This window comes from Epinephelus lanceolatus, chromosome 20 (assembly GCF_041903045.1).
Source record: "Epinephelus lanceolatus isolate andai-2023 chromosome 20, ASM4190304v1, whole genome shotgun sequence".
Classification (NCBI taxonomy): domain Eukaryota; kingdom Metazoa; phylum Chordata; class Actinopteri; order Perciformes; family Serranidae; genus Epinephelus; species Epinephelus lanceolatus.
In genome coordinates, this window is record NC_135753.1 from 20058970 (window position 1) to 20086643 (window position 27674).

The 27674-nt window shown below is 42.2% G+C and overlaps 3 protein-coding genes across 3 annotated transcripts; 1 reads left to right on the forward strand and 2 right to left on the reverse strand.

The window, feature by feature from the left end:
* Positions 1–855: 855 nt before the first annotated feature.
* Positions 856–5962, reverse strand: LOC117264487 (Golgi reassembly-stacking protein 1-like). Its single transcript, XM_033638450.2, has 9 exons — positions 5758–5962; positions 5193–5273; positions 3593–3796; positions 3155–3241; positions 2913–3043; positions 2662–2800; positions 2463–2580; positions 2248–2370; positions 856–1899 (listed from the first exon to the last, which is right to left on the reverse strand). Exons 1-9 carry the CDS (start codon positions 5821–5823, stop codon positions 1643–1645), a joined length of 1206 nt encoding a protein of 401 aa, XP_033494341.1. The 5' UTR covers positions 5824–5962; the 3' UTR covers positions 856–1642.
* Positions 5963–8434: 2472 nt separating this feature from the next.
* LOC117264922 (chymotrypsin-like elastase family member 2A) lies at positions 8435–11340 on the forward strand. Its single transcript, XM_033639245.2, has 8 exons — positions 8435–8561; positions 8645–8739; positions 8883–8989; positions 9155–9283; positions 9536–9672; positions 9764–9909; positions 11024–11173; positions 11272–11340. Exons 1-8 carry the CDS (start codon positions 8528–8530, stop codon positions 11281–11283), a joined length of 810 nt encoding a protein of 269 aa, XP_033495136.2. The 5' UTR covers positions 8435–8527; the 3' UTR covers positions 11284–11340.
* A 1407-nt stretch (positions 11341–12747) lies between these two features.
* On the reverse strand, positions 12748–25471 carry csrnp1b (cysteine-serine-rich nuclear protein 1b). Its single transcript, XM_033638914.2, has 5 exons — positions 25252–25471; positions 18659–18851; positions 16479–16738; positions 16091–16387; positions 12748–15978 (listed from the first exon to the last, which is right to left on the reverse strand). Exons 2-5 carry the CDS (start codon positions 18831–18833, stop codon positions 15007–15009), a joined length of 1704 nt encoding a protein of 567 aa, XP_033494805.1. The 5' UTR covers positions 18834–18851; positions 25252–25471; the 3' UTR covers positions 12748–15006.
* Positions 25472–27674: the final 2203 nt, after the last annotated feature.

A 27674-nucleotide genomic window follows, 5' to 3' on the forward strand; every position in this document is an offset into this window, starting at 1 on the left:
TGAGCTGTCAGTCTTCTTGTCAGTGGCTGAACTCAAAGAGTGTCACATAAGGGCTCAGATGAAAGAAAATTTCTTAGACAGTCTTCAACACAGGATTTTAGGCAATGTAACGGTCTGAGGTCAAAGTAGATAACTGCTGCGGGTCAAGATAAAATAGCACATCAAAAGGGCATAACTTGGGCTACTACCAAAGGTGTAGGTTTTGACATTAGCAGAGCCAAGGTTCATGGGGGTCTCGCTTAGGAAGTTTTCTTTGACTTAAGTGTTCCTGACTGAGTTTTATTTTGACAAAGAGGTTTTCTCCCTGTACTCCGGCTTCCTCCCACAGTCCAAAGACATGCAGGTTAATTTGTGACTCTAAATTGGCCAAAGGTGTGAATGTGAGTGTGAATGGTTGTTTGTCTCTATGTGTCAGCCCTGTGATAGTCTGGCGACCTGTCCAGGGTGCACCCGGCCTCTCGCCCGATGTCAGCTGGGATAGGCTCCAGCCCCCCCCCCCCGCGACCCTCAAGAAGATAAGCGGTTACCAAAAATGGATGGATGGATGTTTTTTGGACAATGCTTGTTTTTTCTTTAATTACATTACACTGTGTGTTCTCTTATTGTGCAAATAAACCTTTCTCAAAGTCCTCTCATTTGTTTGTTATCATTTCTTGGTGCAAGTTATTTTTCTGAACATTTTTAACATATTATGCTTCTAAAAAGTAACAGGGACAAAATCGGCCATTTCAAAAAGTGGTGGCGACATGTCCCTGGGGTCTCGAGTCTAAATGACACCTGTGACCTCCACAAAATGCTGAGACTTTATCATTATAGTTTGGCACGCACTTCATAGAAAATAAATACCACTGCAAGTTTATCTTGAACATCATCTTTTATAAATATTTGAACACTTCTCTCCATCCATAAAAATCCTTCAACACAATTTAATTAAAATCTATATGTAAAGAGAAGGAACGGAAAACAATCACAGAGCTGCATCTGACATGGCTCGCTCATTTACACCAATCAAAAGTCAAACCTACACATAACCGTATTTAAAATGAGACGTAAGGCAAAGAGGCTTTAATGCTAAATGCCTGAGATTATAAAAACTCTTTTTCACATGTGTACTCATCTTAACCTCAACCCACAGAGAAATACACAAAAACATCCACAACCAAAATTCCAAAATATTAAAAAATAAAAGCACATAATGGATCTGTGTGAACCCCCAGCTCAGTCTTTCCTTTTTTTAACAGTGTTTCATAATGTTCAACAGGTGGTAATGGTGAGCGCAACAAGACAAAATAATATTTACCTTTGGCTTTTTAGTGCAAACTAGGATGACCTTTAACAGCAGCTAAACTAAGGCTTCATCCTTCCTGATGTTGAGACATACAGTATGCCTAAATCAAAGAGTACATTCATAATGTATTAACTGTCTTTTTTCAGTCAACATAATATCATTCTTCAATGTGCAATTCTGCATGCAGCAATGGCAACTGTATATAAATAAAATTCTATTAAAACTCAGGTCCAGTGGTGCAACTTACAATCATAAGGGAAGCTTTCTGTATCGTAATGTGCTCTAAATCTTCTCTTATGCAACTAGCATCAGTTATGAGTTCAACTATACTTATACTGTGGTACAACTGTCTGCTTAACTGTATGGTGCAGCCGTCTGCGCAGACTCTTCTTCCAAAATATTGGCCGAGCTTAAAGGCTCAGAGCTAGTATCTTGCACCTCTGGGACACTGGTGAAACTCAGGTTGTCTGTGTTGACTTCGAGGAGTACAAGGTCATTCACAGTCTCTCTGCTTGGAGAAGAGGGAGTAATCAGGTCAATAACATGCTCCTGCATGTCTGATTGTCCCTCATTCTCTGGAGATGGAGGTCTTTGGTCAAGAGATGAGGTATCTGAAAGAAACAGATAAATAAACAAGTGCAGTTAAAGAAAATGTTCCACCTTAGCATATATCAAACTGACAGAATACCTCAAAACCATTTCAGAAACACTCTGCTACTGCTATTAAAGCTGTGTTGCACATATATTCATACATCTATGTTCTGACGAGACTATTTTTTAATGGCATGAATAGAAAATAATTCAGCAATTAAGACATTAAATGAACCCTGACATGCGAGTCGTGCAAACAAAAGCTGTTTTTAACCGATTTCATTTTTATTCTCAAGCAGGATGGCATTGAAAACATGTAATTGCTCTGTTCAGCTGCACAGTTCAAGTACGTGTGGAGAGGCACTTACCCAAGCTACACTGATCACCAGTGTTGTCTCCGTAATTGGCAAACGTGGAAGTCTGGCTCACGTCAATGGCGGAAACCATGTCTGACAAGTCTGGAGTCATCGCTTCCGGTATGTTGGAAATATCTGCAATTCGTACATTTAATTCGGCGTGAAAACACGTCAGCTACATCAGACGCTGAAGGCAAATGAATGCTTCTAAAATGAGATCTGGTTACCTAAGTCCACAGGTGGCTGTGTGGGCGAGGGTACACACAAGTCCTGCATAGCCTCTCCGGTTTGATTCACATCTATTTCACTGGCGCTAGAGGGGCTACATGATTCCACTGAAGGCACCTGAGAACAGAGAACGTGCGTTTTAGATGAGGAAAAAAACAATGTCTCTACTAAAGAACATAAAGATGTGATAATCTCTACCTCAGTGTGGTCGCTTACAACCAGCTCTTCGTTGCTGTCGATCACAGTGGATTGCATAGCCTGTTTGTTCTGGGTGTTAGGCTGAGCTGGACGAGTCGGGATTCTGTGCAAGTAGCCATAGCCAATGCCACAGCCTAAGCTAAAATTGAAGAGACACAAAACTAGGGCATTAGTATAAATGTTTAATATGCATGTAGATATATAGGTGACATGATAAGAAAAGGCTGCAGCTATTCATTCCACACTCATACCTTCCCTCTCCTCCCCACGCTCCATTTGGAGTCACCACGACCTCTCTGCATCGCTCAGTCTGTGTGTTGTACACCAGCAGTTTTAGAGGTTTCCCCTCATTGGCTTCAATCAAAGAAAAGAAATCCTCCGACTGCAACACACGTACACAAAAAGGAATTTAGGTTTTGCATTTTATGCTTTTCTTTTTATATCAATTTATACGAATAAAAGACAAAAAAAAATAAAGAAGAAGAAAGCTCACATCTTGCAACACCTGGTCAGCTCCCACGATGAAGTCATCGTGAGCGATAAGGCCGGCCAAAGTTGCAGGAGAGCCGGCTTCCACATCCTGACAAGGCAAAGATGGTTATAAAGACGTTTTTTGAAAACTACTGTCCAAATATATGGAGCTTTATGTTCAACAATAACACACCATTTGTCCTTTTGGTGCTTACAATTTAGGAGGTACCAATCCGACAAGAATATTACTTTTTTATAGTAAGACCCTTAGCAAATTTGCCACAATTGAGTAGATTTGAAACCTTCTAGTCTTTAAATCCTTCTAACTTACAAGAAAACCACAACAAGACAATGTGCTGGCTGCTACCTTAAAGCTGTTAGTTTCCTATCAGGTCAGCAAGAGTTAAACAAACCAAATAAAGTTAAAGACTAGCCCATATTAAGGCTAGACTTGACTTACCAGGACGTGCCAAACGTTCTCATTGGCTCCTTCAAAGCTGCAGAAGCGGACACTAGCGCCCAGCAGTCCCTGCCCACCCCACATGTTACTGGGTATCACCTCCAGTTCCCTCACCCGCTGGGTTTTAGAGTTGTACACTTCAAGTTTGACCGCTTTCTCCACATTGGCTTTTAGAAGGTCTTTCAGCAAGTCGCTTTCTTTGTTCTGGAGAAACACAAAAAAATGTGGACTATTCCAGCTGTGACAGCGCAGAGTCGGCGAAGCAGTTTTCATTTAAAAGAACAAGAAATGTGATTGTGGCAGACTGAAGGGCCGAGGCTGCAACTCAGGCCTGATGTTTAAATGTTATTGTGGCTGTCAATGAGGGTGTGCAGTACACACACAGCACAGAACCACACCTCAACGTACATTTAAATAAATACAAAGTTCATCTTTGTTGTCCCATCAAATATTATGTGTATATATATGAGACTTAAGACAGTTGGCAAACATCTAGCTCTTCTGAGGTAAGCCACACAAACTACAGTCTAAAGATAAGGGCTTAAAATTCCTCTACAGGGATGATTCGGAAGAGTCCTTATCGCACAAGTGCTTGACAACATTCCTCACATCAGTATTTATTGTTCAGATTCCCTCAGCTAATCTAAAGAGATTACTCTCTCTAATTAAATGCAGCCACTAAATGCTCCTTCTAAACTCATTTAGTCCTCAGCTTGTCTTTTTAATCTCATATTTACCTTTAAAAATGTAAAGACATAAGCACTTCTTAATCAAATATGCTCAACCATTTGATGCCATTCATTTAATACAGCTTAATGTTTGTCATTTGGTGAGTGCACATGCCAAACAACCCCCGAAAGCAGGGGTGTCAAACTCACTTTAGCTCAAGTGGGCCAGACCACTGAAACCACTGCGTAATAACCTATAAATATCAACCCCTTCAAATTTTTCTTCCATTCTGAAAACGTTCATCCGTTTACCAAACAAAGAAGAAAGAAAATTATGTGCAAATTCAACAGTATGTCTCAGTCAGTCCACTATTCACTTACATTACATGTGACTTTTTACAATAATTTTCCACTACAGTAAAAGCTATTGAAAAAGCAGGTTGAGTCATCCCCTGCCTTACAGCCTGAAGATCTGTCAGTGCCCCAGCAGCAGGGTTCTACTAATATTGTTTTAAGACAGAAATCTTGAAGCTGCTGTTTGACAATATCTTGTACAATGTTCAGTATTCTGGTCAGAGTGGAAAAGCCTGTAAAGCGGTATTTTACATGAAGTATCTGCTCACTGAAACCTCTCAGCCTTCACATGTGCATCAATATTAGGTGTGCAAAGTCATCTAGAAGGCCAGATTGGACCCTTTGGCGTGCCGCTTCTGGCTCCTGGCCTGTATGTTTGACACCCCTGGAACTTCTGAACACAAATAAGACGAAAATACATGCAGAGGGTAGAGTCTCTGCTGATAAATACGCCACCCCACACTTCTAATGGGGCATAATGATGAGTTGGAGGGATTGCTTTCGTATAAATATATACAGTTTATTTGGGAACATCCTGTAATATGTGCTACCTTTAAGATTCATAGGAGTGTACTCACGAGTCTTGTATGTCCTATGGAGAGAACGAAGTCAAAGAAGGGCTCCAGACCAGCCCTCTGAGCTGGTGAGCCCTCTTGAACCTGAAATATGAAACACACACATATGAGATTTGGCTGCTTTGACATGAAGGGAATCCTGTTACAGTCGCCCCCATGTGTCAACTACAGAGACTGCATTGGACAGGATGTGGGGATCCTCACTGCACAGTCGGTGTTCCCCATATACTTAATGTGTAACTTTACAAACTATTCCTGCCGATACCACTTTCTGCAGTTAAACAATGCTAGTCTTAGCTAGGCTAAAGAGCTTGGGTGTGTGCCAAGTGCCACCTCATCATGGGCGGACACCATTAAAGCTGACCACGATGTAACGACTTACTACACACACTAAACAACCTGACAATTAAAACTAGCCACTGTGTTTCTTCATGGCAACAATATATATTCAAGACTAGCATATTTAGCAAGCTAGTGAGCTAAAAGTGGCCAAGTTAACCCAGACTGAACAAAGTGAGCTGCAGGGACACACCGAGGGCTGTACGTAACCTTGCGCTACGCTACATACCCCGTGAACATGATATCCACTCTGAGTTCCCCCGTCCGACAAAAACGAGCTCTGCGGCAGCCCCATTGCCTTCGACAGTTACAGCTACGTTATATTAACACTGACTAGTTGTCACTGAGGTAGAGACAGTCATTACTGAAGGCTACAGAGCTGACTCAAGCTAGCTAGCGCCGACAGCTACAGCAGGCTGACAGGAGCCGCTCACAGCTAGGCAAAGCTAATAAATAAAGATGGCAGAAAAATCGATCCTGCTGAGCATGAGGATATCAAGCTAACTGCGATCGATTAGCCGTCCTTGACGGGGTGTTCTACACGGTTGCTCGGCAACATACAACGCTTGGTATAATTTTTTCATTGCTTGTTACTGTGTATGTATTTATTTTAAATTAAAGACGGGACCTTTGTAAACATTCATACATTTGGTATTCTATATGTTCTTTACGTTTTGTTTAATGTTGAAAACTTAATAAACAGCTGATTTTTGAGCCATGGTTTGGTCATTCCTCAGCGTTTTTGTTTGTCTGTTTGTTTGTTTGTATTTTTGGGTCAAGAGGGTGTACCTGGAGGGGCCATATGGCATTTACTTTACAAAACCGTTTACAAAACCCGCACACATAAAAAAAAACAAAAACGGCCTGTGAACATAGTAAGAGTCCACAGACTGGTATCTGTGAGCGGGAAAGCATCCTCACGAGTGAGCATTCCTCCTCTGTGCACAAATGTAGTATGGCAAGCTCGATTGGAAGTTTGTATCGCAGTTTTGGTCTCGGTTTTAGAACCCTATTCCATACTTCTTCTCATGTTTGTTGTAGGTTTTATTTTATTTATGCAATGAGAAAAAAAGATTGCTAGGCTAATTTATAGTCTACAATGTAAAATGCCATGGGTGTGTGCTAATAACATTAGCATGTTATATTTGTTTGGAAAGCGTGTTTAGTATGAGACAGTTGTTTTGTCAGTGAACCTTGTGAGTTGTTATAGAGCCGAATTACGTACCGTTACCTTTGTTAAATGTTGTCGTTGTCCCTGGTTGTATATGAAAAGAGGAAAAGATCGCTAGCCGCTAGGCTAATTTATATAATATAAAATGCCATAGGCTTGTGCTAATAACGTTAGCATGTTGTATTTGTGGGGAAAATGTGTCTAGATAAAGACAAATAAATGCTGCCAAACAAAATCAAAGAGTGACTTTAAATATATATATATATATATATATATATATATATATATATATATATATATATATATGTATGTATACATAGATATTTTCCTGTAACAATGTGATTGAAACATTCAGTTCAATTTAATTCAATTACTTTTATTGTCATTGAAAATGAATACAATGAAATTCAATGCACAGGATAAAACGGAACTAATTTAAAAGTAATAAATGAATAATAAAGGTTAAAGGATAAAATATCACTCATTCATACTCTGAACACACACACACACACACACACACACACACACACACAAGCAGTGCCAACATATGCCTATGCATATACAATTATTAGCACATAAATAAATTAATGAATGTTATTGCACACAATGCAAGTATAAATATTAAATACATAATAAACATTAAATAAATATTATATAGTTGTTTGTGTTCGTGTTGTATGTGTGTAATAAATATTGAACATATTTTTTTTATGTACATGTGACTATCTTCTGGACTGATTTTCAGTTGGATCTCCACAGATGTATTGGCAAGAACATTTCACTGAAAGAACCTGGTTTGTTAATAATATTCAAACATCCAAATTTCTCCAAGAATTGCCCTCATATTCCACTTTCCAAAAATCAGATCTATATGTACGTCTTAAAACAATATTAAAAATATTGAAATGTAAAATAAATGTGTCTATTTATCATCATTATTATGATTATGATTATTAGTCTGTCCAGTTTTGTACGACTGCATCATTATTACTGAATTAATTTGTAATATTTTGTCATCACTTGTCACTGTATATATAAACTGAAGGCACTGACCACTGAATGCACTGTGTCAAAACTGTTAATAAAAAGTTATTAATTCATAAAACACTGACATTTTCTGCCATATATTTGGATATATACTGCAAATATATCTGACTGTTTGTAGCCTTACACAGAGCACGCCTGACAAAAACTCAGCAGCCTATGTGTCTGTATGTCACAATTCACTGAGATGCCGGGAAAGTGTGGCATAAAAAGAGGATTTAAACAATGTTAAGCAGGGACATAGAAAACAGATTATATTTTAATATGAAACAGTTTTACAGATTTGGTTATGGTCTAAAATGTTACCCTGCGATATTTTTACATGTAATTTGAATTTAAGTCATTCATGTGTGTCTGTATTTCACAATGTGGGATTGAATAAAGTCATAAACAGGCTGTGGGAACATTTGTGTCCGAGTCACGCTCTTCACAGATGGTTTAGTCGAACCTGCTCTTTTCCCACTATGATAAGATATTTGAGCTCCTGTTGTTAAAGTTTCCAAATGAATAAAAGTGTAAATAAAGCGACTATGTAACTATTTCTACCTGGATTTTTAGAGATTTAAATGGTTGCTGTTTATTTGTAAAGATATCTTTCTACAAAGTGTTCCCCATACTTTAATAGCCTACAATATAACATACTATGTGTTTGATCTGGAACCATCCACATTAGTTGCTGGTGTTGGCAGGTAACTTAATGGTTGCCTAATAATTTTTGAAGGTCTTCCTGTCTCAAACTGATATAAATAGTTAAGAGAAAGAGTCTGTTCCTCAGTGCTCCAACATGATTTGGCTCGTGGCTTTTCTGTCCTGCATTGGTGAGTTTTTTTCCACAGTAGACTTTTTTCAGAGCAACATTAAAACACTGTACTTTCTGTTAACGCTCATGTGTGCCCCACAGGGCTGATTGGTGCTGAAACACCCTTCAACCATCGAGTGAACAATGAGAGGGTCATAGGAGGCAATAACGCAAAACCCAACACCTGGAGATGGCAGGTAAAAGCTAGGAGCACTTTTTACACTGATTTTTGTGTCAACGGCAACTAGGCTCATTATTGAGCTGCTATGACCTCATCATACTGAATAATCGTTGAAATATTATCCATATCAGTGTGTATTTTGTCTCTGTTTTCTCTCAGATTTCTCTCCAGTATGATTCATACAATGACGGCTCATTCTACCACATCTGTGGAGGCTCTTTCATCGATAGTTTCTACGTTATGACTGCAGCTCACTGTATCCTCAGGTTGGCTCTCTCACTGGTCCTCATTGGCATCAATACACACCTATATACTATTCTAATGTCAAACTGAATGTACTATCAGTCTTGTTCTGCTCTTGTTCCTTGTCTGCTGGATAAATGATAAGTACAGTAAGCATTGTGTGTGTTTGTCTCCTTTGTTCCTGTCAGCATGGATGCAAGTGTGTACCGTGTGGTGGTGGGTGAGTATAACCTGTATAAGTATGACGGCAGTGAGCAGTTCGTCCGCGTGGACACGATCATCGTCCATCCTGGCTGGACTGGAGACCTTGCCAAAGGGTAAATTGATAGCAAGTCAGACCATTTCTCCTCATTTAGCCATTTAAAAGCACAATTTTATTGACGGCTGTAGCCTGAGGGGATAGTTTAATGCATGGGGGCATCACATGCATTCACATTTACAAGTGGGTGCAACCCTGTACCACCACTTTGCCTCAACTTTGGCCACAGAGCTGTAGTGCTGTGGAATGATGTGCCTTGCACAGTTAGATGGGACCAAAACTGCTCTAACGTCTTGTTTTTGTCTGTTAGAAATGACATTGCTCTCTTGAGACTGGCTAACCCTGTGTATGACAATGGCTACGTGGAGGTCGCCAACTTTCCCTACCCTGGCGAGATGCTGCCTCATGGGTTCACCTGTTACATCACCGGCTGGGGGCTTCTAGACCGTGAGAAGACACTCACACACATATTCTACATATCCCATGCAAAACATTTATGTAGATCTGATGAAAGACACTTAACTCACTGTTTCCACAGACATGGGGAACGTCCCTGAAATCCTGCAGGTGGCTCCCATCCAGGTGGTGGAGCATTCAGTCTGCTCCCGGCCCGACTGGTGGGGCAGCATTGCTCTGAGGACAATGGTGTGTGCTGGAGGGGACGGAGTCATATCAGGCTGCCAGGTACTGCAAGTATACAAGTGCATTCTTTTTGGATTAACATAAATGCAAGAACATCTAAATATTCTTTTCTTTTCTTTCTTTTCAATTTTTTTCTCTTACTTTCTTTATGGAATTTGAAGGTTAATATTAAAGTGACTCCAAAGTTAAATGGCACTGTCAGTGATCCTGCACTAATAGCTATTTGAAAGGAGACGTTACAGGTGAACTTGTCAATTTTGAGATTTTGGGCCATTTTGCTTCTATAACATGTCTTCTTTCACTAGTGGAAAGAAAATGTCCAAAAAAAAACATATTTAGGTGTTCATTTGAGTTCAGATTTCTGGTCTGGGAATGCATGTAAAAAAGCACATATTTAATTAGATAATGTCCCATTTACATATTTAAAGCTATAATTTCAGAAAATGGGTGATACAAAAAATAAAAATAAAATAAAATAAAATAAAAAATATTGCCCTAATGTAAGTTATCAACTGGGGAAGTTCCATGGTGATGTTACATATTTTTTCTTGTCCTAAAAAGACAACACATATTTCCCCAAAATGACTTTTTCCTCCTTCTCTGAACCGGGAATCTCCACTTCATTCGAACTTACATAGACCAAATGTTCCAGTTTTATTCCTATCTATATTCAGAAGGTTTTTACAGAGGAGTTTGCTCATAAATCATTCATAGCCTGATTTAAATATCATTTTACTCCTAAAAACGTGGCAAAAATGGATGTTTATATGGCTGTTGACAGTATTTTCCGATTTAAGGAGTGATAAAAGAGATATCCAAAATTCCCTCTGTAAAACTTTGACTCCAATACGTCAACAAAGTGAAACAAGAATTCGAAACCTGCAGGCTTTATCAATGTTCAGATTTTTGTTCTGGAAATATATGCAGACGATCACATATTTAGTTACTGTAGATAATGCCAAACAAAAAAAAATTCAGAAAAATGTACATACAAAAAATAATTGTCTTAATGTGAGTAATCAGCTGTGGAAGGCAGCTGTAGTGTAGTGTGTAGTATAAAAGAGGCTGAGTGAGAGGTTACATCTTACTTCTTATTCCACGGCCTTCAAACTAGACCCTCTCCTCTTATGTCTGATCTTGTTGCTTCCTGTCTCAGGGCGACTCTGGAGGTCCCCTGAGCTGTTTCACCGGTGGAGCCTGGAGAGTCCACGGTGTTGTCAGTTACGGCCCAGCCGGCATGTGCAACCAAGTGACTAAACCCACTGTCTTCACCAGAGTCTCCTCCTTCGAGGACTGGATCTTTTCAGTGAGCCTCCCGTGACCTCTCTGATGTGATTCTGAAAATATCATCATATTTCATCTGTTATATTTCAGTTGCCTGACTTTTACTTTCTTTCTTTCCAGATTATTCGTTAAATGGATGAGTGTATTCAGTCAAATGGAACTTGTGGAATAAAATTAATTTGCATCTCAGTCTTTTGTGCTTAATATACAGTAAATGCTTGCTTGTAGTTCTCAATTCAGCCAAAGGGTGGCGGCAGTGTTTTGACTAAATACCATACAGAGTATACTATGTACCTAGAACCAGTTTGCAAATGGAGCCACAACTGAAGGGTCACCATGCGAATAACAACAAAAGTAGAAAAGTAGTCCAATCTGCCACCCAGTGGGATTTACATTCTTGAAACATTTTGATGCGTGTTTAAAACCAAAGACCAAAAGGATTGGACTTCGATTGGACTTGTGGCAATGTGGCACAAAAGTAAATCCTTTTAATGTCGACAGAATCAAAGAAAACCATAAAGAATTCTTTAAGATCTACCTCAAGACTTAACCAGTGCCACATTTTCTTAATGGTGACCAAATGCTCGCTGTGCAGTCACTGGCCCCGACATTTCCTCCTTGTCTGGAATTTCTGGCCATATGTTTGTGGTGGTAGTCAGGAGACTACAGCATGACATCACGGTGTTTTTCCCTTAACCATGGAGACCAGAAGCCACAGATGAATTCCAGTGGTTTACACAGAAAAACCCCAAAAGAATGTCAATGCATTTAATGTGAGCATGGATCTATCTTTAATGCTATAGAAAACATAATGATTTTGTGGGTTAGAACATGAAAGCATTGACAATGTTCTCTGTTAGGAAGCCATGATGGTAGCATTTTATTCGGATCGTCTGTCTACAGATGGGTTTAAGTGTTTGTAACATTTTAACAGCTGATTAGCTCAGATTCAACAATTTATCTGTAGATGTTTACCCACAGAGTATATGTGAGAAATCACTATATTCTCAGATTAATGTAGCTGAACTACTCACTCAACCTATGCTACATAGGTTGAGTGAGTAGTTCGAGGTCCTACATATTGCTGTGAATATATATTGTGAATTGTATACTCTAGGTCAGTGGTTCCCAACTGGTGGGTCAAGGTCCAAAAGTGGGTTGCGGGTGCAGGGTTTTTATTTTGAAATGCCGTTTCTTGCTATAGAGTGAGTGGCTAATGGACAGCTACTTGACAGAGACAGCAAACTAGCTCGACAACATGGCTAAATGCAAGTATGGCACTGAATATATAAAACTGTGTGGACCTTGAACCAATTACTAAGGAGAAATCTGGATCGTGTGGCCGGACCAGTTGGGAACCACTGCTCTAGGTAATCTGTTAAATATCTGCAGAATAAAGCGAAACAGTTAGCAAATACTCTATAAACTATCTGGAGGCGGACTATCCAAATAGTGTGACCGCCAAGATTATGTAAAATATGCATATGATAAATCAGAAACAGCACCTGTGCAGGCATATCTGCTTATCCCAAGACCTCACTAAGGTTTGATATGTAAAGATCCCTTTAACAAATCACCATATGACAAACAACAGCATTTAAAAAATGTTTTTTTTATTATTGTTTGGAGGGACAGGCTGTCAAAATGGCTTAGATGAAAGAAACTGTTTTTTTTGTACAGCAGGTTAAAGTGTGAATAAAAAATAAAGCAGCTTTGTTTGCTCTGCAGGACCATTCAAGCAGAAATATGTACAACACAAAAGGCAAAAAGTAAGACACGTTCTTTGAAAATAAATTTAAAAAAAAAGCTGTACGGTAATACATTACATTGATAAACACTCACTGTTGCCATTTCTTCATGAGAATTGATGTTTTGTACAAGAGAAACAAACTTGCAAAAATCAGTGCCCTCTTCATGGCGTAAGAACATATATCGGATGGATTTCAAAGTAATCAAAAAGGCAAAAAGCGAATAATACATTTCCGATGTGCACTCAGCACTTTTCAAAGTATACAATTAATCAGAACAAGTTTTAACAAACAGGACCTGCATGCATAATTTCTAAAGGGTCCAGAAAGGCTGTTGAAACAGCTGTAGAAAGGGTGAGATATGTACATCAACTCTCTAGTGCCCTCAACTGTTCATGCAGGTGACAGCAGAATCACCTTTAAAGGTCTTGTTCTGTCATGAATGAGGCAACTCTTCAATTCTCAGGGTTTGTGTGTGCGATAAAAATTGTATAATATATGCAGTTTTTATCCACAAAAACCCTTTACATGTGTCATTTATAACATAATGTAACCCAAGTCACAGACTTCCAAGAAATTCAGAATACAATCAAATTGATCTTTGCAATTTACTTAGTTTTAGTGGCATTTCGCTAAGATATCTAACCATAAGACTGCCTATGAAAAATACTTCAGAATGCTAGAGAGCGATAACCTTCATAAGTATACATTTCTCTATAATTCATATATTACAAAGGTTGTCCCAGATTGAAAATTATTCATTTTGCTTTCTTAATAAAATATTCAATTTGTCAGTGATTAGAATTCTTTTTTTTTCAACCTATAAATTAGTTACAAAATATTAGTGTATTTTTCTATGGTTACATTATAGGCAGCGATACAATAGACCCATAATTTAGTTTCAGTGATTAGGGAGATTCCACAGTTTTCAGTCCCAAAGCTTAAATGGAAGCACTGCGCACACACCATTGGCAGGCGTGGCTCCCCTGATAAGCAGGCACATCCAGTAAACTTCACAACACCCCATTTTATTGCCAAAACGTCTTAAATTAAATAGCTAATGAAATGATGACATAATAAGTTATTTTAAAAAAGTTAATGTATATGAGAATAGATATTAAATACTTTATGATGGACTTGTGGTCCCGTTTCCCATAACAATGTTTTAATGTGATATGGAAAAAAGGAAGGAAGATTGCACTTTCAGGTGAAAATATCAAACCACAGTGCTTCTTGAGTGAAAGGCTTTATCTGAAATAAATAGAATAAAATCATAAAGGAAATAATTTAAAACAAAAGTAATAAAGACAATACAAGCTACAGCTTTTAATGGTATGAGCATTATTTCTAGTTACCCAGCTCATAAATAAGGAACTCCATAATTTAGCGTTGAACTGTTGAATCGACCCCTTACAACCACAACAATGCCTATTCATACATAACTATTTTCACAGATAAAGTGCTGATCGAGGAGCTTTTAGAGGGATTTTTTTGTACCATGTAAGACCCTTGGGAGAGATCTTGAGGAGAAAGAGTCCACTAGCTTCAGGATTCAACACAGGGAGGACCCTACCTACTCAAGTCATCTGGGTGCGAGCCCAAATAAGGGAGGACATGAACAGGACTATGTTGTGATTCGACTCGGGTTTCATATGAAGGCCATCACAGCAATGGTCACCATACATTGCCTCCAAAAGCTAGAAAGCTAGAAAATCCCTGAGGTGCACATTCAGCTGTGTTGAGATTCCCAACCTGGCCCCGGTTAAGGTTGATTCCTGTTTAGCATATGGTTGGTGATCTTAGTTTGGTTAAAAGAGCTTTCTTAGGAACTGAGAGCCATCATTGGTTTCTATGGGCCTGGTCAAATTGATCTCCATTTTGTATCTTTTAACACTAGCTGCCATCTCACACAGCAATAATCCCAAACTGCTTTGCTAACGTTTTGAAGGCAAGTCTGGAATTTGAACATTTATTAGGCAAGAGGGAAATCACAGCTTCCTCCAAAAAAATTTGACTTTTTTTATGTGCATGTTCGGTCCCCTCCAAAACCCCCCGTTTTGTTTTGTTTTTTTTTCTTCTTGCACAGTCCACACGATTTCATGTTTCGTCAAACTTTCACAGACTCCATCACAGACAATTTCATGGCTTCCTCCAACAGCTGATTGTCTGTAAATGTGGCGGGGGGTTCTGGGACAGATTCTGAAAGGCCAATCAGCGACTCCAGGAGGCACGTCCCGGGGTCGCTCGCCGGAGGGAGGCTGGGGTAGCTAGGCAACTGAAACTGAAAAAAGTTGTCCATGTGTTCGTACTCCTTGAGGGAGTTGTAGAGCGAGCTGGGCCCCAAGCAGGGGAAACCGTCAAAGAATTCCAAGTCTGACTCTGAGGAGAGGCTCAGGTCCATGTTATAGCTCGCAGAGCGGTCGATGGTGGGGGACGGTGTGTGTGGCACACTACTGCTATGGAATAGGCCGTTTCCTTGGTTGGCGTTCTCATCCAAAAGTTCTGAGATGGCTGTTTGATTGTCTGTGTGATCGTCCAACAGTGCGCCGTCTATATTGTCATTCTCATCAGCGAAGTCCACCATGCTAAAGCTGCTAAAAGCCTCCGTAGATGGCTGCTGTTGTTCTTGCCGCTGATCAGGGCAGCACATGTCTTTACAGTCCCCGCTGTCCCTGCTACTCCTCGAGCCGTTTTCTGTGTCACTGAAGCTGAGAATGCGGCTCAGGCCTTTCTCGTCCACATCCAGCTGCGTGTGATGCTCGCACGGGCCCTCGCCTGCCTCGGAGTCCTCGCTCTGACCTGAAGAGTCCGATAAGTCCGTCATATCGCTGCTGCAACTGTTCTCTCCAGCTGCCGCCAGTTCTGAACTAAAGGGGAAGGAGGGCACTGCTGGTAAGGTGGTTGCGTTTTCCTCCTCCTCCTCTGTGCTCGACTGCTCCTCCAGCCTCTTCTCCAGCTCCAGCTTCATGATAGTGTGGATGTAATGCGTCTGTACCCGGGTGGAGTTGAACTCAATGCGACCCTCTGTGTTCCCGCAGCCGTCTTTGGTACAACCGCATGGGAAAGAGGAATGATCCATCTGTGGGAGGCAGAGGGAAGGAGTTAAATTACTTGTGAAATACAGATAAGATGTCCCAGTTGTATTGTGATTTGTTGAACCACAGTTTAGGGGAGGGTTTTACGGTTCTCACCTGACATTTGATGCCAGCCAGGCTGCAGCTACACGTCTCAGGCTCGCAGAAGCCCTGGCAGTCGCAACCGCAGTTCTCCCTGGAGATCCTCAGCTCGTGCAGCTGCCTCTTCTCCTCTTTGTCGATCTTCTTCACGCCTGCTGCTTTGAGCAGAGCGTAGCGGCGTTTAGGCGGGTAAGGTTGGAGGAAAGAGCCCTCGTCCAAATTGGCTCCGCTGATGTCAATGTCCTGCTCGGGGATGTCGTCCACCGTTAGCCGCTCTGCTTCCTCGTTCTCTTGGGTTCCATTCTTGGTCAGCTGGACAGATCAAAAGGCATCAAATGAGTGACTGTCTGTGTATGAATTTGGGGATTTTTTACAACAACACTTTCAGGGCAACTTTGCTCACCTTCAGTTTGAGAGCCTCCAGCTTCTCCTCCCTGAGCCTGTTGAGGAATTTCTCCCTGCGTAGGAGCCGCTGCTCCACAGCAAACTCTGCAAGCGTGTAAGTGCGGAGCACGCTGTGGCGCTGCATCATCCCCAGAGTGCATCCTCCTCGACTGGGAACACTAGTGAAGCCTTGGCACCGAGGGAAGAAGAACACCGTCACCTGGTCAAAGGTCACATTGCCCCGTCGTGCTCTTTTGGACTTCTTAAGGATGGATGTTGCTGTGGATGGAGAGAGAGAGAGAGTGGATTTAGAATACATCAAGATTCAAACAGAAGGTTATTGGTGCATTTTCTTTGAACTGCCTTTATATCTTTTATGTGCCACTAGATGGCATAATGTCCCACCACATGAAGTCTCGAGATGTGTATAGAGCCTGCTGAACAGACTGTAAAAGGACACCCCTCTGATTCATTGCACTAGTCCTCAACCAACCCTTATCATGTACCCAATTAAAAGACACTGCTAACAGGAGTTCAACACACTTACATCCTGTAAAGTGAAACCTAAACTACTGAGAATCTATTCAGCCTCGTTTCTTGTCCTGCTGTGCGACAAAAACCACCCAGCCCGGGAATTTCCCCGTAGTGGCCAACACAACGGAGGAAGCAGAGCTACCAGAATCACAAACGGGTGAGTAAATGCTCGGGGCTTCCGGAAGAGGTGGAGGGTGGAAGTGTAGCTCTCAGGACAGGAATAAAAAAAAAAACTGCCCACCCTGGTTTCCCTGCAAGCTGACAATCCCCACGAATGGCCCAGTAACTGACAGGAGTCAAAGGTCCTCTCTCTGTTAAAAACATTCACAGGACCCACAGCAACCAGCCGCCTTTTCATCCCCAGACAAATACAATAAAACCATATGGGAATCAAAGTGGAACCATATGTGGGAACAATTATTCAAGCTTTATTATAAATTCCACTTCCTCCGCCCAGGAATATTCAACACGACTTTTGAGTCTCGCTCTGAGACAGGCAACTTTTTCCTCTGCCTAAGCCACCAGAGTCTTTTTTTGTGAGTATGTGTGAACAGAAAAAGATGCTAATACTCCACATGTGTTGAGCATTACACCTTTATTACGTGGTGGGGAATTCCTCGTAGATTCCCATATTCTCAGCCGGGAAGCGTTCTCGAAGACACACCCTGAGCGACTACTCTCACAGAAGTCAAACGGGAAAATCTGTGCACTTGGTGCCATAACTGAAGCTCAGAGGAAGAAAAGCAACATTTTACCCCAATGCAGGTACAGACAATAGCCCCACTATGTTGTCTAAATCTGCCGCTAGGGGTAATACAGATGAGACAAACTGCCAGTTTGAGCTACGCATCCATCAAATCCAGTCAGGCTTATGACACCCGCAGGAGATAAATGACACCTTCTCCGCTGCCTCTAAATGGGATAGCTTTGCTGGCTGTTTTCCCCTCTTCACTTCACAATGGCAAGCAACTTTCTGTCCAACACAAACACCGGATTATAATGGTTTGCACAATCTGCTCCTCTAGATGTGTCTGCGTGCCTTCTTTTCTTGATTGTCCAACCCCCCCTCCTTTTTTGTATCCCTTCACCCAGCCTCTTTCAGCACCTGTGCTGGGTGCACGCCCGGGCTTCAGACAAGGCTCTGTGTGTTCCCAGCCTTGGCAACCTGCCATGCTTCTCCTCCTGGCTCCCTGCCCCGCCATCCTGGAAACCTTACAACTGTTTGCCCTTCTCCCCCCTACAATCCCTCTCCAGCCTGACCGGTCCCCTAAAGGCCAGCAGACGCACCCAAGTCCAGACAGCAACACCCTGAAGCTGCTCAACCCACATCTCCCGAGGAATGGTGAGGCTCTGTCTGTCTGAAATGCTCGGAGAAGAAGGTGGGGAGGCAGAGCCAAGGTGAGCAGCCACTGCATAATGCGATTAGCCATTTTGCAGCTTTAGGGCATAAAATCAAAAGGGGTATTCATTGCAGAAGTCTGAAATCATTTCTGTGAAGTGTTTCATGGGCTGCCAGCTGCCTAAATTCCTTAACTCTTCCCCGTTCTTTATGGGTTTGTTATCAGAGCCTCCGCGGAGCAGTAAAGACAAGGCGAGAGAACGCATTAAAAAGCATGTACCATCAGCTCTTTCTATGATTTATCATCGCTGGAAGAGGACACTCACTGTTGAAATGTGTTGCCGGGGAGCTGGGGTTGCTGGGAGTGGAATCCAGGGTGTCCGAGTAGCAGCTCTCCCCCTCCGAGTCCCAGCCTGAGCAGGCAGAGGAGAGGGAGGAGGGTGAGGAGTAGCATGGGTCCTCATCCACCTCGTCAAACTTCCTCTTGAGAAGCCCACTCATGGCGACAGTGCGAACAATCTGCAGGAAGAAGCAGAGAGAGGGGCTGTTAGCAAATTATTCACACTTATTTTAACAGCTTTGAAGTTCTGTCTTATGAATGTGCAGCATCTAGTACAGCCAATGAATAAACAGGCTCTGTATGTTGCATGGAAGCTATTGTGCACACACACAGGCCTTTATTGGTTCAAGTCCTGCGCTCGGCCATGTGAGACCGTGTGCATCCCAATCTCATGCTGCACTCAGCTGAGAGTGGAAGTTAGCCACAGCACAGGAAGCAATCAATCAGGCCTATTCGCATAAGTCAACAATTACTGGACCCTTCACCCTCTTCCAAATCCCATCAGCTCAGCAAATGCATTGATTAGAGAGAAAGACCGAGCACAGAGGTGACCAAATCATCCAGCCGTAGACGTTTAATTTCATTCATTCCCTTTAGGCAGCTGTCACTATCAAATATGTGAGCCGAAGCCAGGGCAAATTGCCACTTGTCCTGTTTAATGTGTTCGCATGGCCCTCACAGTAAATATGTACAGCTATGCATAGTCAAGATGTTTTGCTATGCAGCTCCTGCTTGTGTTCTGTCAGAGCTCCCATGAGAGGGGCTGCTGGTTCAGCGATAAAAACAATCAATCCTTTCTGGGAGACAGACGGAAAGGCAGACAGAGACAAGGAGAAAAAAGATGATCATGAAGACAGAGAACGCCATTTACCCTCTAATCTTCACAAACATTGCCCAATATCAGTGAACCTCTTCCATGTACGAGCCTTGTTGAGATCTTCAAACATTATTTCAGTCAATGAAAAATGCTCTCATAGCTCAACCGAATCAACCTCCTGTCTTCTCTTCCAGGAAGAAAAAACAGAACAGAACCACTGACATGAGAAATTAACGTGTTGGACGAGCAGGAAGGTTTACTGCTGGTGTGTTTTATGGTTATGGGACGTAAACGCGTCACGCAGCTCTGACAAACAACAGACGATCTTCTTCACAACTTCTGGGAAGCGAGAGGCGGCTGCGAGACAAGACAGGTCATCAGCGCAGTCCGGGGGCCGCAGCTCGTGCTAACTTAAACAAGGAGGGACGGAGGAGTGGAGAAGGGGGGAAGGAAGTGAGGGGAGAGGGAAGACATGACTGGGCTCAACTCCAGCGCAGACACTCCCTACGATGATGTGGAATGGGGAAAGGAGGCTTTTACTTTACCCTTTAAGAGATCATTTCGCCATCAAACTGTTTACTGTCTCGGGAATCGCAGCCAAATCACTTACAGCTGCTGCAGTTCAAACATGTTATTTATGCACTTTGATTTTAAGTTATTTTTAACTTTGTTTGTTCAAATATTTGCTCTGTGATACCTGTAATTTCGTCTAAACATTTATAACAGAATGTAATCTTTGCACTTTCTGCTGCTTTTTTTGGCTTGATTGATTTCAAGGGGAGAACTGCAGATTGGGAATCTTTAAACTGGTTAGATTTATGTCCCAAACATGTCAATTATTAGGCTGAACCGGGCTCAGACACCCAGACACCAAGCTGTGCTGCCAACAGGCTAATTTGTCACCGCTACTCCTTAGAGGACAGCTAAGACAGGATACGTCACACCCAGAGATCCTCCAATGGCTTTACAGGAACTTTAACTCCATGTGTGCGACCTGCATGCCTGGTTTGTCTTATCAGGATGTTATGCAAGCGTCAGCAATCAGAGACAGAAGAAAAAAAGCCTAAGCAGGTATGCAAGGAGGGCGTCATTTTCAGCATGCAACAGGGAGCAATTATGCAAAACCGGTCCTGCCTTTTGACAAGGATAAAAGAGAAGTCAGAGTCAAGGGCAAGAGGCTGACACCTTCGTATGGGCAGTCGGGGCAGCTTTGCAGCAGTATGGGGGGTTGTTGTTATTGCTGCAGTCAGATATTGTTGTCCCCAGTGCACATATGATGAATGAATCACCTTGCAATAGGTCAAGCTGGCTCCTACTGTCTCTGCAACAAACAAAAAGCCATCCTTTACGTTGTGGCCACCTCAGCGTGTTTCACCCAATCAAAGTCGCCCCTTTCCCCATCCATCAACTTACTCATGCAGGAACTAATCTCCAAATGCCTTTCCCAGCTCCTAATACCACCACATCATGGGATTTGCCTTGAAACAATTTAGAAACACCTGGGTGCAGCATCTGTTGCTCGTGCATCCACTCATCAGACAACAAGTGTGTCGTGAATGCCACACCACAGCATACATCTCTGGAGCACACATGGGTTCACCTTACATTTTTGCCATCACTCCCACCCCCAATTCCCTGTAAGAAAAAAATGAAAACAAAGCTGTGAGGCATCCTCAAGGGAGTGCATAGCGCCAGCTAAGCAAAGTCTTTTTAATTAAAAGCTGCAGTGAGGCAGAAGGGGGAGGAGAGGGAGAGAGGTGGGGGGGCAGTGGTGTCAGAACTGGGTCATTGTCTCTTGACTGCAGTCTACCTGACACATTGATTTGTTAATCCTGTTCAACGGGCAGAAACAATGGCGAGAGGTTAATCCTGGCAAGGGGACGGCTTGTAGTCAATCTGGAGCTTCTCAGCCTGCTCAGCCGCTGCACCCACAGAACAAGGCCAACAGAGCAGGGAGAGCCGATGGAACAAGGGACCGGGGGTAAAAAGACAACAATCGTGCAATGACTCATTTGCAAAAGGGTGGAGGGAAAGGGAGAGGGAAAAAAAAAAAAGAACAAAGATGAAAGAGAAGAATTCAGAGCCAGCTCCTCAAGAAAGCAGCGCCTGTGAATGTCTGCTCTAAAACGGAGAATGGATGTGATCGGACAGCCGAGCCAGAGAGGGAGCACAGCATGTTTTCAACGCACACTAAATTATGCATCACTGTCATTCCATCAACCGCACACAGGCAGGCAGATAAAGGACGCATCCGCTGAGGTGCTCCCCAGCCAGTTGTCACAGAGTTGGGAAGATAAATCTCTGGCGAGGAGATTTGTCACCAGAAGCACTACACAGCTCAAGTCAGACGCATAACTATGTCAGTCGAATAAGATTATCTTGATACATGCAGCTACAGGCTGTTAATATGAATTCAGATTCCCAATTCATTCCTATTTTATCTGCAGACAGCTCCTCGCGTTCTTGTTAAGGAATCTTAAACTCATCCAACAGGGTTTAATTAGTCACAGAACATTCAGTAATAAATAAGCTACTACCACTGCTTATCATTTCATTTAAGGTAATAAGAAAGAGGATTTTAGGAACAGTCCCTACCTTCATGTTTACTTTACCAAGTGCACGAGAGAACAGTTGACAAAAGGCTTTTACTTTACAAGAGATGCAATAAGAAGCACAAAAACCAGAAAGGACAGAATGACATTTGTGTGTCCAGGAAAATCTCAAAAGCCTGTCTATATGAATCCCTCCATGTGTGGAGACGTCACCCAGCAGCCTGTTTAAACTGACCCTGTCTGCCCCGCAGCCAAACAGGACAAGTCACAGTTGACTTTGCCCCCTCGCACTGCCTGTCCAGCCCTCTTGCAGCTGATAACAGTGTGGGTGGTAGCGACGAGTCGCACTAAACTTAGCCAGCCGAGAGCATTTACATGGCACACTGACAACCCTGTGCAGTGTCTGAATGACTGACTGACTGAGCTGAGTGCTCATAAAATGTGATAATGATGAACCTGGGAGTCTTCCTGCATGTGTGGAAGCATGCCTGGGCAGGCCGCTCCCCCCCTTCAGGCTTCATGGTATTGCACCTCTCACTTCCAGCTCTGTCACTGAGAGAAAAGGGGGGGAGTAATTGATCAGGGCCATCAAGGTGACAGCGGGCTGGATTCCAGCAGTCGGCACAGCTGGGGAAACACTGGCTCATTTCTTAAGCTCAGCTGTTCCTCAGAAGCGCTCCACCTGCTGGAACAAAGCAGGGAGAGCTCCTGTTTTCTCCTCTATGAGCCTGTTGTTCTCACCGAAACCCCAAAGCTCTCCATGACTGTGCCACAGAAACATTCTGTTCCTCTGCCCCGACCCGTGCACACTCTGATTCCAAAAAGGAGAGGTAGTGGGAAGAAGGAGGGAGGATTGTACAAAACAAATAAATAATGTCATGTCTCCAGGCCACAGGAATTCCAGTCTGGCAGCGCCACTCTTGCTGTAATAGTGGGAGAAGAACACAGGCTCTATCTAACCCAGATGTGTTTTCTACTGCTAACCACTGGAAAGTCCTACTCCCACAAGGCAGCCGAGCAAGCTTCCTCTCCTGGCCACACCTGACAGGGTATTAGCTTGCACGTGGACCTCACATGCCCTCAGCTGTCATTAATCTGTTATGCGGGCCAAACTTGAAAAGCCAGGTGATGCCTGCAGGAGACAGACTGTGCGCTGTTACTGATTTGGGTTCGTTTACTCACATTGTAAACCAAAAACAGGGCTGATTTCTTAGTGCAGTCATTCTTGAGGAAAGTTTGCAGAGAGAAATATGCAGCTGTTTTTTTCCCTCTCTCTCACATTGATTTGCATTGATCAGACAGAAACTGCACTGTGTTAAAAAAAACCTCAAGAAAAGAATTCCTTTGCATAACAGCAAACACACAGCTTTGGGTGTGTGTGGAGGAAGGGAGGAGGTGGTTGCGGGTTCAGGGGTCGTGCTCCAGTCTGGGACACTTGCAGTGTGGAATGCTGGGAGAGGACAAAGCAGATGGGAGCTCTCCACTGACTGCTGTGTGGGAGACCGTCAGCAGACTCCCTGCTACCCCCCTCCTCCTCCTCCTCCTTCCTCGTCCCCTCTCACGTCTCCAGGCACAAAAGCTAGGGGGCCATCCTGCGTGACCAAAATGAAGCAGGCACAGACAACCTTGTCTGAACCCTGCACTACCACTGCTGCTGCCTCTCCCAGCTGGGGAGACAGATACTAAAAGTGTGTGCGAGCTTCCTGAGGTTGTGAAACGTACACTGCAGTGCACAGGAAGTGGCCATCCAGATCATCTATGCTGACAGCTGCAGGCACCACAAGGTTAGCTGAGTACAGGATCATATGATGGAGATGAGGGAGTCAGGAGGTATGGGTGCTAATTACCATGGCTGAAATTCCTCCAAATATTGCACATTCTTGCCTCCTGTCATTTAAGTTTATGGCAACAAACTGGTAACATATGATTATTTTTTACTATAAAATGTGAGTAAAACTTAAAATTACAGAACACATGTAAAAATAAAGAGTTATCCAGCATCACTGCACATTCCTGGGAAATGAATGCCACATGAAATGCACAGCATCAAGTGCTATATTCCCTCTCTGTAAACAAAGGATCATTCAGCTCTCTGTAGCCTAATTCCAGAAAACATGATTCCAAAAAAGATCCGGGTGAGGTCGCGCTAGAGACGATTAAATTGATTCAGTCGCTCTATCAAAAACAGAGTCTGGCTCTATAAAAATAAGAGCCCCGGAGTGTGGTGTCATTTCTGAATAATGCATTACTGAAACAGCTTCTGATTGGAATAATCACCGCGTAAATAAACAAACAGAGCTCGCTGTTTTCTTTTTTCCTGGAGATTGAATCACCACAAACATTTATGCGTCACAATTATTACCAGGAAATATCCATGTCCTGTTATGGGGAATTATTCAAACAATGAACGCGCACAGCATTCCCATATCCACACCTGGCTCGGTGCGTAAAACTGATAATTGGCACATGGATTAAAAAATAAATAAATCAGGAGATGGTGCACGCGTCGTGTGGCCGGGGCATGTGCTGCCTCTGTCTCTCCCCCGATGACCCGATCATTCCTCATGATTAATGCTAATTCTAATGACAGCAGCCCTGTCAGCTGTGTGTGCTCAGATGTAGTGCCTTCAGGAGTCGCTCGAGTTACAAGAGGCGCACCAGCACCGCTGAGGTGAACAAGAACAACTCCGCACGGGCTGAATACACAAAGCCGACCTCATCAACAGTTCACAGAAATGAATCCACACACTCTAACGTGGAGTAAAAAACACTCCGGGTGTGAGGTGTGAAGTTTCCAAAAGCCCGATTAATCAGCGATCGATATATTAATCAATCAACTGAATGAAGCGGATTGTCGGAATCTCGCCCGGATCAATAAATTATTTCAATCACATTATGATCACCTGTGTGTAAACCAGCAATGAAACACCACCGTTAGTTAAAATTCACTCCAGCAGGCAGCCAACCGTGTCAATATTTACAATAAAGCGTCAAGTTAAAGGACTAAATGTGAAGTGTGTTTAAAAGGAAATCCAGCCAACATACCGTAAAGATCAGCCTCTAACTACATATTCTCACACAGATGGCATTTAAATGACTCAGACACAAAAGAAAGAACATTCAAACTATTTGGCGTCCCTCCTCAGCTGAGGTGAAACACACAAAATACGGTGCTCAGTGAGCCAGCAGCTCCATTCTGTGTCTACTCACCACCAATTCAAGTATCCGATCACCATTAGTGACAAAATAGCCTTGGATAAAACAGCCGATGGGGTAAACGGTGGGAGTAATCCAGAGCAAATGGCACGAATAAATAAGCAGCGCTTTCTCCCCGCATATAGACAGCTCTCGGTGCTATTGTCTGTGTCTCTCCGCCGTACGGGGCTCCGTACCAGCTGAAGCGCTTCCCTTGTCTGTAGCAGACTGCCGAGAAGCGCAGCCTTTTTCGTCAGTGGAAAACTCCCTCCTGGCGTCTGGTCTGACGCAGGCGGTGACACAAGGAGGCTGCCCACGCCGCTTCCTGCCTGTCCTCTCTCACTCTGCCCCTACTACCTGCATGAGAAAATAGGCTACATATGGTCAGCTATTGTATTAATGTAATCATGATAATAATATGTTTGTCAGATAGGAAAATAGTCTCTGTCTCTGTAGAGCCTTTAAAGAGCCTCTGGTGGTGAGTCTGTAAATAGATAGATAGATAGATAGATAGATAGATAGATAGATAGATAGTTAGGTTGATAGATAGGTTGATAGATAAATAGTTAGGTAGATAGATAAATAAATAAATAGGTAGGTAGATAAATAAATAGGTAGGTAGATAGATAAATAGTTAGGTAGACAGATAAATAAATAGGTAGTTAGGTCGATAGATAAATAGTTAGTTTGATATATAAATAGTTAGGTAGATAGATAAATAAATAGGTAGGTAGATAAATAAAAAGGTAGGTAGGTTAGATAGACAGACAGATAAATAGTTAGGTCGATAGATAAATAGTTAGGTAGATAGATAAATAAATAGGTAGGTAGACAGATAAATGTTAGGTAGATAGATAAATAAATAGGTAGGTAGGTAGATAGATAGATAAATAGTTGGTAGATAGATAAATAAATAGATAGGTAGATAGATAAATAGTTAGGTTGATAGATAAATAAATGGGTAGGTAGGTAGGTAGGTCAGTAGATAAATAGTTAGCTAGGTAGATAGACAAGTAGGTAGGTAGGTAAGTAGATGGGTAGATAGATAAATGGTAAATAATCAAATAATCATTAATCAAAATCTGAATAATAACCATGATGATAATGCATTTATATTGCACGTATAATGTTCTGTACATACAGTACAAGTGTAAGTGATCTAATCATCTAGCTATGTAAACTATTTCAAAACCCCACTGAATTATTTGAAGAATGCACTGTAACAAAGCTGAAAACAGGACAGCAATAATAAACTGTATCTTGTCTTGTAATGTTCCTAACTCGACACTAGCAGATAAGAGTGGAACTTCTTATATCTTCACATAATAAAACAAGTGTAATAAAGCTCCATAAACTACCCTGAGAGGATCCCCAGATTCCTCTCTGTATGAGCTAACTGGTGCGCAGTGAGGAGTTGTGTCATCACCAGACAGATAGCATCATCTCTAATAGTGACGTGGGAGGTGCTGTACTGCTGTGTGGCGTGGCTTATTTCCAGTTAAAGGAAAACACTGACTAAGCTGGAACGGATGAATGAAATGACTCACTTTCTTTTTCATGGAACACAAAAGTTAAATAAAGTTTCAAGGGACACAACTGCCTTTTGCCATGACAACTGATCAAAACTACACTCTTAAAATGATCAGAGTCATAATAACATTCATTTAGAGTTTATTACTGGTTTGACAAAATAACCTGACCTTTGTTTACTGGTCAGGAAGATCACAAGATACAGCTTATGAGTAATTTTCACGCTGATGCTTGTAGTTCAAGACTAATCTTCCTTTAAAGAAAGGTTTGTCCTTCTGGGAAATAGCCTGTTTTATTTGGGTTACACTGGTGGGTCCCAGTCCAAAAGTGGGTCCTGAATCCATTCTGAATGGACCACAAGTTACTTGCAAATGTGTCACATTTATAAAAAACACTGTTTATTTTGAAGAACAGTGTATTTCCAGCACAGTGAGTGACTAATGGACAGCTACGTGACAGACACAGCAACCTAACCTCATGACATGGCCAAACACAAGTATGACGCTGAATACATTAAACTGTGTGGACCTTGAACTAATGATGAAGGAGAAATCCGGACCAGTTGGGAGTCACTGGATCAGACGAGAAGACCATCACACTCATATCTGTCTTTGAAATATGAGGCTACAGCATCAGGTTAGCTTAGCTTAGCACAAAGACTGGAAACAGATGGAAACAGCTAGTCTACCAGCATTTCTAAAGCGCACCAGTTATATCTCATTTGTTTAATTTGCGCAAAATAAAGTTCAAAAAATTAAAACGTACCAGTTTACAAGAGGATATGTCATTGGCTTCAAATGGGCAGGTTCCTGACTATTTCTTGTCGCGGAACAGATGCCAGGCAGGCAACAATTGGAGATACGGTGAAGTCAGGAAATCGGGATGTACCAGTGTTGACGATATCCGTG